The sequence below is a fragment of the Alligator mississippiensis genome, chromosome 14 (assembly GCF_030867095.1).
Source record: "Alligator mississippiensis isolate rAllMis1 chromosome 14, rAllMis1, whole genome shotgun sequence".
In the NCBI taxonomy this organism is placed as follows: domain Eukaryota; kingdom Metazoa; phylum Chordata; order Crocodylia; family Alligatoridae; genus Alligator; species Alligator mississippiensis.
This window is the reverse complement of record NC_081837.1, coordinates 38,581,940-38,596,603: the sequence shown is the minus strand read 5'-3', so window position 1 is coordinate 38,596,603 and position 14,664 is coordinate 38,581,940. Positions and strand designations below refer to the sequence as shown.

Here is a 14,664-nt window from a genome sequence, read left to right as displayed (position 1 = left end):
CTCTCTCCTTCCCTCCCTCCCTGGAGGAGGAGGAGGAGGAGGAGGTGTTTACCCAAGCAGTTGTGTTTTGTTTGGGAGTTCGGTTTGTTTTCTTCCCTTTTCCTCCACCCTTTTTTCCACTCCTTTTGCAATGACCCAGCCTTCTGGCAAGCAGAGCAAAGCCGAGCCGTGAGAAACCGAGCCGTGCTGCTCAGTCTACACCTGCCTCAAGCTCAGGGAGGAGGTTTGAGCTTGGGGACCGTTAGACAAGGGCTAGCCACAATGCTCAGCCCCGGATCCTAATGTTCCCAGCCGCCAGGGTTTGGCCTGGGCCTCTCTCCACTGAAAACCAAGTCCTGAATTGGACTGTGTGTAGGCAGCGTTTTATGGGCATGGACCCTGACTCACTGCAGCAGAATCCAGCCTCGCTGGGATTATTTATAAACACCATTCTTTCCATTCCACGCTACCGACGTGGTGGGAATCCCCAGCATTGAGGGAACAAGCAATGCTGGGGCTGGAGACAGCCATCACAGAGGAAAAGGCCTAGACTGCTTGCCTGATTGACCCAGAGAGGCCCCAGATCCTACATGGGGACAGAGAACGACATGGAGGGTGGGTCAGATCAGCCTTGGCAATGCCCAGAGGGCAAGGACCGCTCCAGCTGTTCCCAAAGCTGGAACCTAGCTCATGGTGGCACCTCAGGGTGGGTGAGGCTGAGGCCGCCTTACCTGTTGCAGCATTATCGCTTGCTGCTGCTGAAGGAGAGCCTGGAGCTGGGGAGGAGAGAGGATCTGCTGCATCTGCTGTGGAGTGATCATCTGAGGCGACATCATAGCCACAGACACGGGGACCTGCAGGGACAGAGAAAGGGTGTCAACGGGAGTGCCGGAGAGAGGTGGCAGCTGCAGTGGTACTTTGGGGCACTGGTGACTGCTTCCTTGTTCTGGTGGCCAGGGAGGTTCCTCAGTATCAGCTCACCCCAGGAGCGCCCACACATGGTAGGACAAAGCCTGCATCCGAGGCAGGAATGCCCGAAACACCTTGAAGTTGAATCAGACAAGGTGCTCCTGAACGACACCTGGCACACCCAGCTCCAAAGTCCTCCATTCGATCGGTACCCCAGCCCCCCAGCTCGCTGCCCCTTGTCGTCTCCTCAATCCCATCGGCCCGTTTCAAAACCAAAGCAGAGGAGTGAATGCCATCTATGACGCACAAGCGCAGCAACAGCTGCTGCCAGTACCTGGGTCATCCCTGGGAGAGGACCGAGTTACACATGGATGGGATTCATCATCAAGTGAAGATCAATCCTGTCCCAGCTGGAGAGGGAAGGGCTGGTGGGAGGTCTCAGGCACTTGGGCTGGAGCACCTCCCTTCTCTGGGAACTCCAGACTGACACCCCCAGGAGACTCAGCTCTCTAGGGACACATTTTCAAGCTCTTCTCTGCAACCAAGAGGCCCAGAAACAGACTTCTCTCTTAATGAATTCCCCCAGAAGCGCAGGCCACTCCAGGAACTGAAGTGTTAAGGGTGGGGGGGAATCCCACCAAACATCACAAGCCTCAAGATAGCATCGCAAGCGCTGACAACATCGCCCAGGGGTTCGATTTTCAGAGGTGCTGCCTGCCCAGAACTCTAGTGTTTAAAATAAAAAATCAATGGAAATTAATGCTCTGTACCTTTGAGAGATAGTCCTGCAGCTCCTGCCTGCTTTGCAGTCTAGCAAAACTAGCAGAGCTTTCGTAGAACCAAGCATTTGAATCCAAGCTCTGTTTTACCTGCAACCCAGAAGCCAGGGGGAGCGGTGGATGGGAGATGGAGGGACCTGGGGTCAGATGAACAGGGCACAGACACTGGGGTTTTGCCCATTGCTGGAATCCACATGGCTCTTCCCCTTATGAGGATTTACTCTGCCACCTATAACCGCTCTATCCAGGATGGTGCAGCCTGACTCAGCCTGTGAGTGACCGCTCGGCAATAGCCACGACAGTTGCTTGTGCAGCGGTGTATACTTTGGAAAGAGCCTGGCACGAGAGCGGTTCTGGTCCTGAGAGATGTGGAGCGTTTTCTAGGAGGCGTGAGCAAGCACCAAGCTGGAGGAAATCATAGATGCTCAGCTCAGGGCACATTGCCTCTTTCCCAGGTAAACTGAAGCTCCCAGGCCTAATCCCCTGCAGAGCCTTTATGTCATCTACCTATCTGAGCTTGTGGAAAAGGACAGAGAGGCTCAGGACAGTCCAGAGCCATTTCAGGTGACTGCTTGGGTCCCAACGCGTCACAACGCAGCACAGGCGGGGACTCTGGGATCCAGCTCTGTAGCCCTGAACTTCAGGCTGCTTCAGCCTCTGGGGAAGGGGCAGCACCAAAGGGACCCCCCCCCCCCCACTTCCATCTCTCTCAATTGCAGTAGGGCACGTTCAATGCCAGAAGAGAGCCAGCCCGCACTCCCAGAGCTCGGCCTTCCTCCCTCCTTCTTTGTGTAACTAGGACAAATGCACCTACGAGCTCTCAGCCCCAGAAGAAAAGGGAGGGGAGGCATTTGGGCCTGTCAATCCAATGACACCGCTCCCACCTTCAATACTGGCTCCAGTAGCGGCACTAAAACCTACGCTGGAAGCAGGTGGGGACCAAGTGCTCCCATCACTACGGGAGTGGGAGAAAGGAGGGGTGAGCAGTGACCCCAGGCCAGCAGAAGTTATTACAAGTGATAGAGAGAAGAAGTGAAACCACCAGGGCGAGAGGAGAATGAGAAAGGGCAAAGGACTGAGCTTCCAGGCTCTCCACTGGGCAGCTGCCCACGCTAAAGGCCCAAAGAGATGTGAGTTTTGAAAGTCTTGGAGGCCTCCAGAGCTACTGAAATAAAGCAGCTGTGCTTCTCCAAGTGATTAACACAGGGTTCCTGGGAGGAGGTCAGAAGATGCCAGAGATCTTCAATGAATGTACACACATATACAAACCACTGTGATTTGTGGGCAAGTACTGGGTGACTGGCCCTTGATCTTTGCTCTGGAAATGGGTCTTGCCCCGGACAAGATTTGGAGGCAGGAATGTTGGAGCCTGAAAAAACTTCAGGGATCCCCTGACAATGCTGTGATACCCAGGTCAGAAATGCCCCTGCGAGAGTTTCCAGGGGCTTGCCTCTCTAATCCTGACCCAGGGGAGCTGATGAAGTCAGGACCTGGGAATGAACGCACATCTGAATGAACTCCTTTTCTTACGGCCTGTTGCAGTAGGTGAGCTGAGCTGCAAACGCCTCTGCTAGCAGCCCCTAGGTCTGGACTCTGCAGCAGGGCAAAAAGTTATCAGCAGAGGGTCCCCCGCCACAGAGTTTGCCTCCCTTCCACCCTGCCGGGCCAACCCGGCTGCTGTTTGTTGACCTTCGAGGCAGGCTGCAAGGCTTATCTGTTTGCTCAGGCTTTGTGCTTGAAGGGCAGTGTCGCAAGTGGGCCCAGTTTCATTTGTCATTCGCCATCCTCTCCCCCCAGCTCCTACCTGTTGACTTTTTGTCAAGTTATTTATTAAATGGTTGCGTGCTCTGCCTGAGGCACGGTTGAGGAAAACGGGGTGGGGAATCCGGGCCACCGAAGCACTTTGTTCATTCATGCAAGCGCCAGGCGGCTTGTCCTCTCTGTTGCGACAGGAAGAAAGTCCGCTCCTTGCAGCAGGAACCGTCTTGGTATTCTGGGTTTGCTCCCACAACAAGGCGCTCAGAGGAGATGGGCTCATAGATGCTATCACAATAAAATAAGGGCCAAATCAGCCCCTGCCCCTACTCCTTGCATGAAACCGCTTCGCTTTTCCAATGTTAGGACCTTTGCAAATGTTTAGACACAAAACCAGGTGTCCCAAGGCATAGATCTGACTACCCCAGTGGAACGACACCACGGAAAAGCCACTGTTGCGATGCAGAATCCAGATCACCAAGGCAAAGCAGTCAATAAATAGCCTTACAGGTAGTCACAAGCCTTGCTACCTCTGCAGCAATGGAGCTGACCAACAGGAGAGCTATTGTCACCCCTTTTCCTGGCAGATCATCTGGCTGGTGAGACGTTCCCTTCCATCGCGGGGAGCCATTGCAAGGGTGCAGGGAACACCTGGGGCTTTGCAAAGACACAAATCCATATGGCAGCACCAGGAGAGCTAGAGAGAGCTGTCCATGCCCACTTGCTGGGAGCGAAGCATCACACTAATTTCCCTTTGCCATTCATCAGCCAGCAACGTGCTTGGAATGAGAGGCCATAATTAATTGCTCATCTGCATCTTCCATCCAAACTCCCTCCCCCTGCCCCCTTCCCACCGCCGCGCGGCGCGTCCTATTTGATACACGTTTGCTGGCATTTTCAAATCGGAGGCATTCTAATTACCGGAGAGTTATAACACCTTCCATTTCTCGCCCGGCGGACTGACACCCTGTCAAGAGCAAAGAGAATTGCCAGAGGTTTTGACAACACTAATTGCCCCTATAATCTAAAAACACAAAGGAGAGGCGATTAGTCGTGAGGGCCGCAGCTCTCGATCCGACACGAGGTTTTCACAACGTTACAAGAAAACAAAAGCGACGCCTTTTAGAGCTTGATGGCTGCTAACAAAAGCAGAATTATATTTTCATACAACCTTTGTCTGCATTAAATGGCTTTTTCCTTTGCGCTAAGATGCTGAGCTGACACTGGGAACGGTGGTGGCTTCTTGAGGAGTGGGGGCGGAGAGGAGAGAGTCAGCTACCTGGCTTGGGTTGTGTGCCAGACGAGCTTTTGCGGCTGACGATTTTGTTCTTGCTTCGGCTTTGTGCCGGTTCTCAGGCCGAGGGGGGAAAAAAGCTAAAACGGCCACTGTCCCATTAGCTCGCACAATCTATCTATTCATCTAGTCCCTCCAGGGTATTTTCTGTCTGGGTATCAGGACTGGTTGGAAAATGGATTTTTCTTGCCAAGAAAAATTCTGATTTTCATCAAAACCCAGACATTTTCCAACTAAAAGCCAGCTGTTTTGGAGCTTTTTCTTCTTTTTTTTTTTTTTAAATCAAAAAGTTAAAATTTCCAGTGGAAAACAGAAAATTTTCCCAAAGAAGTTGGTTTAATTGAAAAGTGACATCTCCCTTGAAAAGCAGAAAATGTTCAGCCAGCTTTGTTGGGTACCTACAAGGAATCTCCCTCACCTGGAGTGAAGGGACCCCGTGCATGCCTCTATGAGGTTAGCCTTACAGTCCCTCTGAAAGGTGGAGGCTAGCACCCCGCCTTTCAGAGATGAGAAACCAAGGTTCAGAAAGATGAGGTGAGGCATCAAATACAACCACAAATTGTTGTAAGATGTGTCAACAGAACCACCCTGAGAGGTCAAGACTTCCCTGGGACAGACAAGCTTTCATAGTCAAACCTGGATTTGGAGGAGAGGTGATGTGTATCTAAAGGGCTAGGACGCAAGGCTCCCTGGCGAGGGGCACCACGACCAGTCTTTCCCAGACTGAGACAACTGGAAAGGCAATATCGGCGGAAACGTGTTCAGTTGGCTGATGGCGCCCAGGCCAAGTGTCTAGACATGGAGGAGGATGCTGAGGCTATCGGGAGGTGGATATAGTGGACTGGGAGAAGCAAAGAGAAGCACTGGCAGAGGCTATATCAAGCTGTCTTTTGTAACCAAAAGTCCTGATGGAGGGGTCCCAGCTGCTTAAATTAGCAGAAACAAGAGGATAGGCTGCTATCCACATGCAGCGGATAGCTACAGGAGGGCCTTCCTTGCAGCCCCTTTGAGAAGCCAACTAGCATCTAACAGGAGAAAGAGGAAAGTATGAAAAACGTGGACCCACGGGATGCCCAAAACATGGATGCTGAATGGCTTTACTCCCCAAGAGCCCTGCGCTGTCCCCTCTGCAGCTGCAGTGCTTGGGACAGGGTCAAGGGGAGACGAGTTCACATATGCCACCCTGTCCGGGACTGGCTCACTCAGGCAATTACTGCAGTACACCGATCACTCGTGGTTTCTTGGTGCACGCTAAGATTCAGGCCTTGGAGAATGGCTAGACGATGCTTAGGGCACTGGGGCACCTGCCATTGCAGACGCTGCCCTTGGAGAAGCTCGGCACAGCCAAAGATGAACTCTCGTTAAGAACGAAGCATGTTGAACACTAAGCACATAATCCCAGGGGTACGGTCGGGTAATGCTCAGACCTTTCAGCTAGGGAGCTGCAGGTTCAAACCCCAGCTAGCTAAACTGATGATCCCAGTCGCAAAGCCACCGAGCCGTTTAGCATCTCCGGCCAGTCCTGAAACAGCTGTGGATCTACATGGAGCACTCGGGAGCAAAAGCGTTGTCTTCTTTTCTGCTTTGTGCAGCACTTAGCGTGGCACAGAAAAACACCCGCAAATCATGACAGCATGCAGCAAGCCCAAACAGAGGTGAATGGACCGGCAGGGGTGTCTGGAAGGAAGTTTACACAGCGCTCAGTGGGACCGCTAACTCATGCGACGCATAGCATCTCCAGCTCCTCCATGAGGACTGAACTTCTCGCTCTCTCTCGGCACATTAACTCCCCAACTGCTACCACCACAACAAAAGCTTGGCTCTGGCAGCCCAGACTGCTGGATTTCTCCCTCCAAGAATGGCCTGTATTATGTGTCAGAGCTGGCATCTGCCAGATACTGAGCTAAAGAAGGCAATGACTCACTCCTTGGCCCGTTGCCATTCCACAAAACTGCTTACTAACAGCCTTGGCCCTCTAACAAAAGCCTCAATGCCGTATCTCTGATTTGAGAACAGAATCTCAAGGGGATGGTTTTCCAAGCTGTCTCGGTTGTAATCCTACCGTACCAGAGATGGAGCGTGGGGAGCCGTCAGCCAGTGGGCGGAAGCAAGTCTCGGATTAAAAGGGAGGGTCCGTGCTCTTGGTGTCCATACGGAGCAAAGTGACTGAAGCCGGTGCAGTCCAAGAGCATCAGTCGCGGCGTAACGCAGCAGGAGTTAGGAGTGACAAGTATTTACGGGAACAAGCGTTCAGGGCTGCACGATCAGCTGGGGGAGGAGGACGCTCTTGGAAGCCAGACAAAACATTACTTCCTGATCAGAACTGAGGTCCATTAACGAAGCAGAACAGGAGAAGCCACAGACTGAATGACTATGCTGCTGACTGCTCTGCCTTCTTGCTTGGGGGTCTGACTGTTACTGGAACAGGGTGAGGGAGCCCCAGACTTGCTGAACAAGGAGATTAAAGCCCCCTTCAACTTTGGAAATCATTCCCTTTTCCAGGAAGCTTGAATAAGTGGAGAAGCATGAGACACAGTGATCAAGGGACTGAATGCTCTTCGTACCCCCCAGGTTGAATGCTGATAAATACAATCTGTCTTCCCACATCAGGGCTAGGACATTTCCCCACTTGTACGTGGCATATTAAAAAAACAAAGACCTGATTAGCAGCAAAGAGCTGACGGGCAGATCCTCAGCTCGTGCATAAAACAATGTGCATCAGGTGAGGGGATTTCTAAGGGCTGGACACAAGAAAGGATCAGGTGCAATGATGAGCAAGCTAAGATGGAGTATCTAAAGAAGTGCCTTTAATGACTTCCCCTGTTAAGCCAAGCCCTTCACCATATTCCTCAATCCAAGTCGAACCACGCACATGACTTGCCTTGAGCCCCGTGAGCAGACCCGCACAGAAAGGCCCCCACATCCCACGCACTTCTGTGGCACCACGTGAAATCACGCAAGTCCAACCGAGTGTATGAAGCAGCAGAACCAGCACCCACACATACAACCACAGCTTATTTTAGATCATGTACCTGCCCACACAGCCCAGAACGTAGAGCACCTTCATTAACTAAAACCCAAGGTGAATTAGGAGGCAATTAAAAAAAGATGTGATTAAAAAAAAAACCCTTTCTCAGACCCAGAGATGAACAAACTAAGTGGGTTTGCCTTGGGGACAGCGAGTATGGGTGGAGAGGGGAGAGCTAGAAGCAGGGAAATGCATATGTAGCCAATACCAACTATGCATGAGCAAGATGAAGCCAGAAACATGCACCCCCTCCCCCCATACAGGCCCCTTCTCGATTTTATCGCTCCATGCACAAGGATCAAAGCAGTGAGCATTGTACATTCAACTTAGCTGTAGATGAAAACTTCTCCCAAAGTACTTATCCCGCAGCTGAGTGAGCGTCTTTCAGAGCCCCATCCCTGTGCTGCTTATACCACTGACTGCCAAGAAAGCATCACACCACACAGGGGCACATAACTCCAACCTCATGCCGGCATTTCAAGCCATTTGGTCCCAACTTTGTTTCAAGGCATTGAAACGCCCAAGGCTAAAATACTTAACATTGATTTAACTCTATGGACTTCCCTAGAGCCAGCTCCTTGATTCACCCCAAACTGAGCAGGGCAGCCATCAGCCCCCCCACTGACCACACTACCATTTCCCACAGGGCTAAAGCCAACTTCAAGTCAATAGTAAAAGTAGGCAAGATCAAGGTCACAGTTAGAAAGCCAAGCTGCATACACAGCCGTGGAGAACAGGAATGAGGCAGAGGAGACTGGGCACATATTTGAGAGCAGGATTCTCCAGTGCCCTACTACAATTGTGTGGCACATTCCCAGGTTGGCACTATCCAGAAGGATATTTTAGATATTATACAGCCTATATCTTACAAGCCGTCGACAACCATGCATTTACTGCATTGAACACCCCTGTGAGCCTGGCGGTTCTACTGTCCCCACTGCACGGATAGGAACCAGATCTGCTTCCTTCCACCAATGTGGTACCCCAGGGAGAGGGGGCATCATGCCATACCAGGAATGGATGCCACAGAGAAGACCCCCATATGTAGCATCTCTCTTGCCCTCCTGTGACAGGTACCTGAAGGGGACTGCCTCTTTCTTCTGCTCCGTTAATGATGGTGTAACTTGTCATGCCAATAAAGCCGTACGGAGCTGAAGTGATGCTTTGGTCACTCGTTAACCTGAACACTGTTGCTCTGCTTGGAGCAGCTTGGACCCTGGGCTTCTGCCTCCTTCCTGCACCTGGCAGGGCAGGGACTGAGCTGGCAGTGCGGGATCACTTACTGGGGGGCATCTGTATGCGTGGAGGCAGTGGGGAGCAGAGAAAGGGGGAGAGCTCTTGGTGCGGCAAGTTCAACTGGAAAAATCTCAGCACTGCCCCAGCAGAGATGGAAGTGGCTGCTCTATTTTTCCTGGAGAGAGAACGCGGAGGGACTGGTATTGATCTGTCTTCATTACCCATTTCACTCAAGTTTCAAATCAACAAAATACACTTTTCCGCTCCAGCGCCCTCCCCGCCACAGCAGACAAAAGAAAAGCAATTTCCCGCAGTTTGCTCCAAACTCTCCTCTCCTTCCTCGGCGCCCTTTCTCCCCTCTCCCATTAGAGAGGCTTTTTTACCCTACCAGATCTTCTCAGTCACTATAAGCCTCACCATGTACAGGCAAGGAATGACTTGAGGACTTCTAGCTGGCCACCACCTGCCTTCTGGGATGCTGGGAAGGGACTGAGGAAAAGGAAGGGGGTGCACACACACTTCTGAGGGCACTTGACACTTTGGCTTGGCACACCTGAGAGCTGAAGGCGCTTTCTGAAGCACAGCTGAGATGTGGAACAGGGCAGTGGCACTTCAAAGCCCCTGGCTGCTTATGCTGCATATAAAGAGGTGACGCAGACCTATCCTCCTATGAAACAGGCTCAGAACCGGCCCAGGGTGACAGTGACACAAGACGGTTAACACCTAATGGCTGCTCAGCAGCTGAAATGCAAAGAGTTGAATAGATCTCAGAGCAGATCCCAGTGGGCGGACATCCACATCAAACTGCCCCATCGTGATTGCTGCCTGTTGGCTGTCTCAGCAAAGAGAGAATGGGAAGAGGTTTTCTTATCCCTGGAGGCCAAGCCAGGGCTAAGGCCCATCACTGGGCAGTCAATGGAGCAAAGGAAATTTTGATCTCCAGATCCATCTGTCGGCCCACTCTACCCAGCACTAAATGCAGTTGCAGACGTCTGCTTCCAATGCATGATGCCACCCCCCTTGGGATACAGCCTGACAACCCCCGACGCATCCCACACAGAGTGGGTGACCAGCCACCAAAGGGTAAATTTTAGTCGCCTGGTGACACAGACTGGTCTGGAACCAGTGGCTGGGCTCTAATAGCCTACGAGCACCCTCTGCACCCCCCTACCACCTGGAGCAGTTAGCAGTAGATCCAGGATGCTCATAATAGAGGAAGACTCCAGGCAGAGAGAGTTTGGACCTGAATATTTCATCCCCAATGACCTGCCCTTGAAGCTAAGAGACTGATCCTGAGAGATGCAGAGCACATGCAGCTCCCAGCTCATGTCAGCTAGGATTACAGGTGTCCCACACCTGCCAGGAGGAATCTCCTAAACAAGCGGAGATTTGGCAGGCTTTCAAATCAGAAAAGGAGCATGGAGATGAGAATGCAATTGGAGACAGACAGCTCCCAACTCTGGCTGGGTCCTCAGGAAACACCAGCCCTGGGGTACCACACATCTGGTGTTATATCACCACCTCATAGGCTAATACCAGCGATGTTTCTCCACGCCACTGAAGCTCAGGCTCTATAGGCAGGTCCATTATTAACCTACAGGGGCAGAAAAGGGGTGTATCAGCTGTTACAAACCCTATCCTGTTTCGGCTGGAAGGGAAGAAAGCATCTGCAATGCAAGTCCTTGCCGTGATAGCATCACCTGCAAACAAACTGCACTGCCTCTCTGGTTATCTTGAGGGAGAGAGGTTTGCAAGTGAAGCTTAACATCTGAAACCAAGATTCCTATCATGCTCGGCAGCTACTTATTTGTTTTTAAATGCACATGATCATCATTATCTTTCCAATCACAGCCACTAATATCCCAGCTGGCTTGATGCCCCACATCCCCTTCTGAGCAAGAAAGCGCAGAAGAGCAATGGAGTCCTTACACACCATTGCCAAAACATGCAGCTGATATGGGCTGCCTTGGGGGCTGTTAGGTGTTCAACTCAAGACCCCCGACTCCCGGTTTTCCAGGAAGTGGCAGACCCCGGGCACTCCCCTTGATTCCAGTAGCTGCTATGCCTGTGAGCATCCAGGCCAAGAGCGACTGCAGCTGGACATTCAAAAAATGAGATCCAAAAAAAAAAAAAAAAAAGAAAGGGTCTGTCTGCAAGCCTAGCTAACACAGTGAGGAGATGGATAGACACAGCCATTTCACACCTACCTCATGGGCTTTGCCAGCTGCTGAATCAAGGCACAGTGGCCAGAGGGAGTCTTTGGTGTCAGACTGAATGGGGGACCCTGCCACCCCCTGCATGTTTCCTCAGGCCACAAACATCTCAAAGCGAGATGCAGCTCACAGGGCAGGGATTTCTATCTGGTTCTGATCCAAAGCCACCGGTCAGGTCAAGTTTGTGCTTCCACCCCAGAACTGGGGGAGCTTGTTTTGGCCCAGTCACAGCAAAGGGGAAGAGACAGAAACTGGACTGAAACCTTCGGGTTTTGGGGGTCCCATGCAAAGAGAACGGGCTGCACTTTCCAGAACCGAGGCCTCCTCTCCAGCTCTACTGGGGTCACCTAATGGGAGCACTGGGGCAATGCCCCTCTCTGTGGCTAACCTGGCCTGCACTCCCACAGTGAGGTGCTAAGCACCATTACCTCCCTTTGATGTCAATGGGAGCTCAGCTACCAACCACCGCAGGACCAGACTGGGAACAAGCCAGTCCTGGCTCCAGCCTGTACCCCGTCTGAAGCCACTAATTCAAACCTCACTGGTGGCCCCGCTGAAACCTATGGGCAGTACAAGGGTTGTAGGACTGGCTTCTTTAGGACCCGATCTTGACGGGGTGCTGCACACCTGCATGCCTTATAATAGTCGGGGGGGCTACAGCTGCTCAAGGCCCACAATAGTGCTGCAACCCTCGTTCTCACACATCACTCGCTGGCCCATTTATGGGCTCGGCTGCAGCACAGATTTCATCCCCTGCTCTACGCGGAGAGCTCCCACCATCATTCAGCGCTCTCCTCGCCCCTCCCCACCCCCTGCCCGGGATCTGGGCTAGAAACACAGCTCTCTACGCCTGCCGCCTTCTCAGCGCACAATATCCCCCCCACCGCCCTCCCCGCTCCAGTCTGGAGAAACCCTCCTGGTCAATCTCATCCACACCATTCCCCTGTTAGATAAACTTCCTTTCAAAGGAGTCTGCTTAATCCTCTATCTCCCCTCGTTCAGATCCTCCTCCAGCTGTTGGCCAGGGGCAAGCGGGGAGGGAGGGAGAGAGGCTGCTGAATTATGAGCTATTCCTGACTCATGTCTACAACTTTCACAAGTTCTTTTGCAACACAAAAGGGGGGAAGAGGCTGCAAGCCAGCCCCATTTAACTGTGAAAAAGCCGGCCAGATGGATAGACAGACACCAGAGAGAGAGAGAGAAGACATGGGAGAAGAGAGCGGGAGAGAGAAAGCAGATCAGAAATGGAGAGAGGGTGAAAGGAAAGTTAAAAAGAGGCAGCAAAAGAATGAGAGAGACGGTGATCAGGAGAAGAAACAGGGAAAAAACAGAATGGGAAAGAAAAAGGGGAAACACAGGCAGATACACACTCGCACACTCACCAGTCACACACACACACACACACTTTACCGGAATCTGACTTCACTCTTACTGTCTTTGTTCTTCCAAGATATTTTCCATCCAATGACTGCATTTCCTTCCTGAAAACACTATTGGAAAAAGCTGCCCGTTTGCGCGAGAGAAGCCCTGACTAATTATTGCTGTTAATACCACAGCTGCGGTTTCCCCTCGTGGGCTGCCTCTTCGCGGCCCAGGCCGTTCGGAAGAGATGGCAGCAGGTCTGTGGTCTGAGAGGCAGGTCAGGGCTCCCAAACAGGTGTGATGGCGTTGCAGGGGCAGGGGGTGAGAATGGTACGAGGCGATGCCGTATTAGGGTGGCTCTGGACCCCGTCCCACCAACTGTGCTGCCCTAAGGGGATGGTGGTTTTATGGGGCACTTGTGAGCCTGCAGAAGTCAAAGAAACATTAGGTCACCCTGCCAAGGCAGGATCTTTTCCCCAGTCCATTGTCCAGTCTAAATTTAACAGCTTGCAAGACATGGGACTTCTGCCACTTGTGTGCAGGGGCTGCGCCAACTCTCCACGCGCTGCAGGCCCGATCCAAAGTGCATGAAAATCAACAGGAACATTTCCGTGGACTCCAATGGACTTTGCATCAAGCCTGACCCGGAGCACGAGAGGGACGCGGTGGAGACGTCCCCTTCCGGTCTCACTGGGCTGAAAAGCGGGTTTGGCAGGAGGCAGCGAAGAAGGGAGCCCTTGCATTCGGAGACAGCGAGCACGGCAGGGGCTGCGCCAGGGGAACGAGACGGGCTCGAGAGAGTCGAAAAGGCTTTTGTGGAGAGCGGGACATCCTTCCACCGCTCAGAACCAAACCAGGGGGAGGCCCGAGAAAACAAATAAGATGCAGAGGAAAGCGATTTAATCCCCTTGTTTCATTCCAGACGCGTTTTGCCAGGCGGGGAGAGAAGAACAAACGGCGACGAGACCGTCCTGTGGATTCTGCTCTCTGGGGTGTCCGGATGAACAGAAGCCAACCTCCCTCCCTCCCCCCCAACCACTCGCCCACCAGGTCCCCTCCACCTCCAGTGGGCTTTGGAGCTGGCTCAGCCTGGTATACGCAGGACCTCCAGCTCTGAGAGCGCTCGTGCTAATTACTTTCCTTTGTTAATTAAACCCACGTGGCTCTAATAAGGTAACCTGCTGTTCTCCGATAAATTTAATTAGCCTGAAGGGAGAGCCCCTCCACACAGCTATTTAAATTGTCACTTTACATTCGCTTGGGCTTTGCTTCTTTCTCCCTCTCCTCCCCTCTTGCTGGATTTATGCCCCTTTCCTGCCCTCCCGCCTGGTGGAAACTTTTGCAGCTGGAAAGCAGGGAGACCGCTGAAGTGAGGGAAGGGCACCTCTTCTTGGAAAGGGGGAAAGGGGGCAGGGGGAAGCCAAGGCCGAGGGCCACTCCATGGAGGGTGAAGGTGGCAGGGGCAGACCATCAAACACTCTACATCTGCCCAGGGGTAATTTTGCTCCCTTTTGAGACTAGCACTGAGGTCAGCAATCCCTCCACAAAACTGAGGGCTTCCCCCTGCCCAGTGCTGCCTCTGTCCCAGTAGAGAACGGGTCTTTGTCCATCTAGTGGCTGCTCTACACAATAGGATAAGAGCCTACTACTACTACCATCATCCCATGAATTATTGCTTTAGCTCTCATTTTCTACTCTGAACGTCTTGGGTTCAAACTCCACCATGAACGTCTCCTGGGCTTTCCCCCTTAGGTGCCAGCTACAACTGCTCCAAACTTCCCTCGGTAGTGCCGTGACCGGGAAAGCCATCTTGTTACCAGCGTTGTTGGTTGGAGCCGTGTTGGTCTAAGGACATACGCATGGCATATGACCAATGACCAACGGCGCATGGCGTATGTCCTTAGACCAACACAGCTACAACCAACAACCCTGTAACATGGAAGATATTGAATTTTGCCGTTTGAAATGGAAACTTCACAACGTGAAGCAAAAAGAAGCTAACCTCAACAGCAACATATCCTTTATCTTCACAGACTTATCGTTTATTTTAGCTTCTTTTCTACTTCGGAGAACTCATAACAGCAGCAGTCTCCCAATGCCTGAAGAAGG

General features: G+C 52.2%; 1 protein-coding gene across 8 annotated transcripts in view; it reads right to left on the bottom strand.

Moving 5' to 3' along the window:
• Positions 1 to 14,664, bottom strand: part of FOXP4 (forkhead box P4) — a 136,322-nt gene that overhangs the window by 49,538 nt on the left and 72,120 nt on the right. For all 8 annotated transcript variants that reach the window (XM_059717243.1, XM_019482776.2, XM_019482775.2 and 5 more), the window contains exon 4: positions 711 to 833. In XM_059717243.1, the coding sequence (XP_059573226.1) occupies positions 711 to 833 (123 nt within the window). The remainder of the gene's footprint in view (positions 1 to 710; positions 834 to 14,664) is intronic.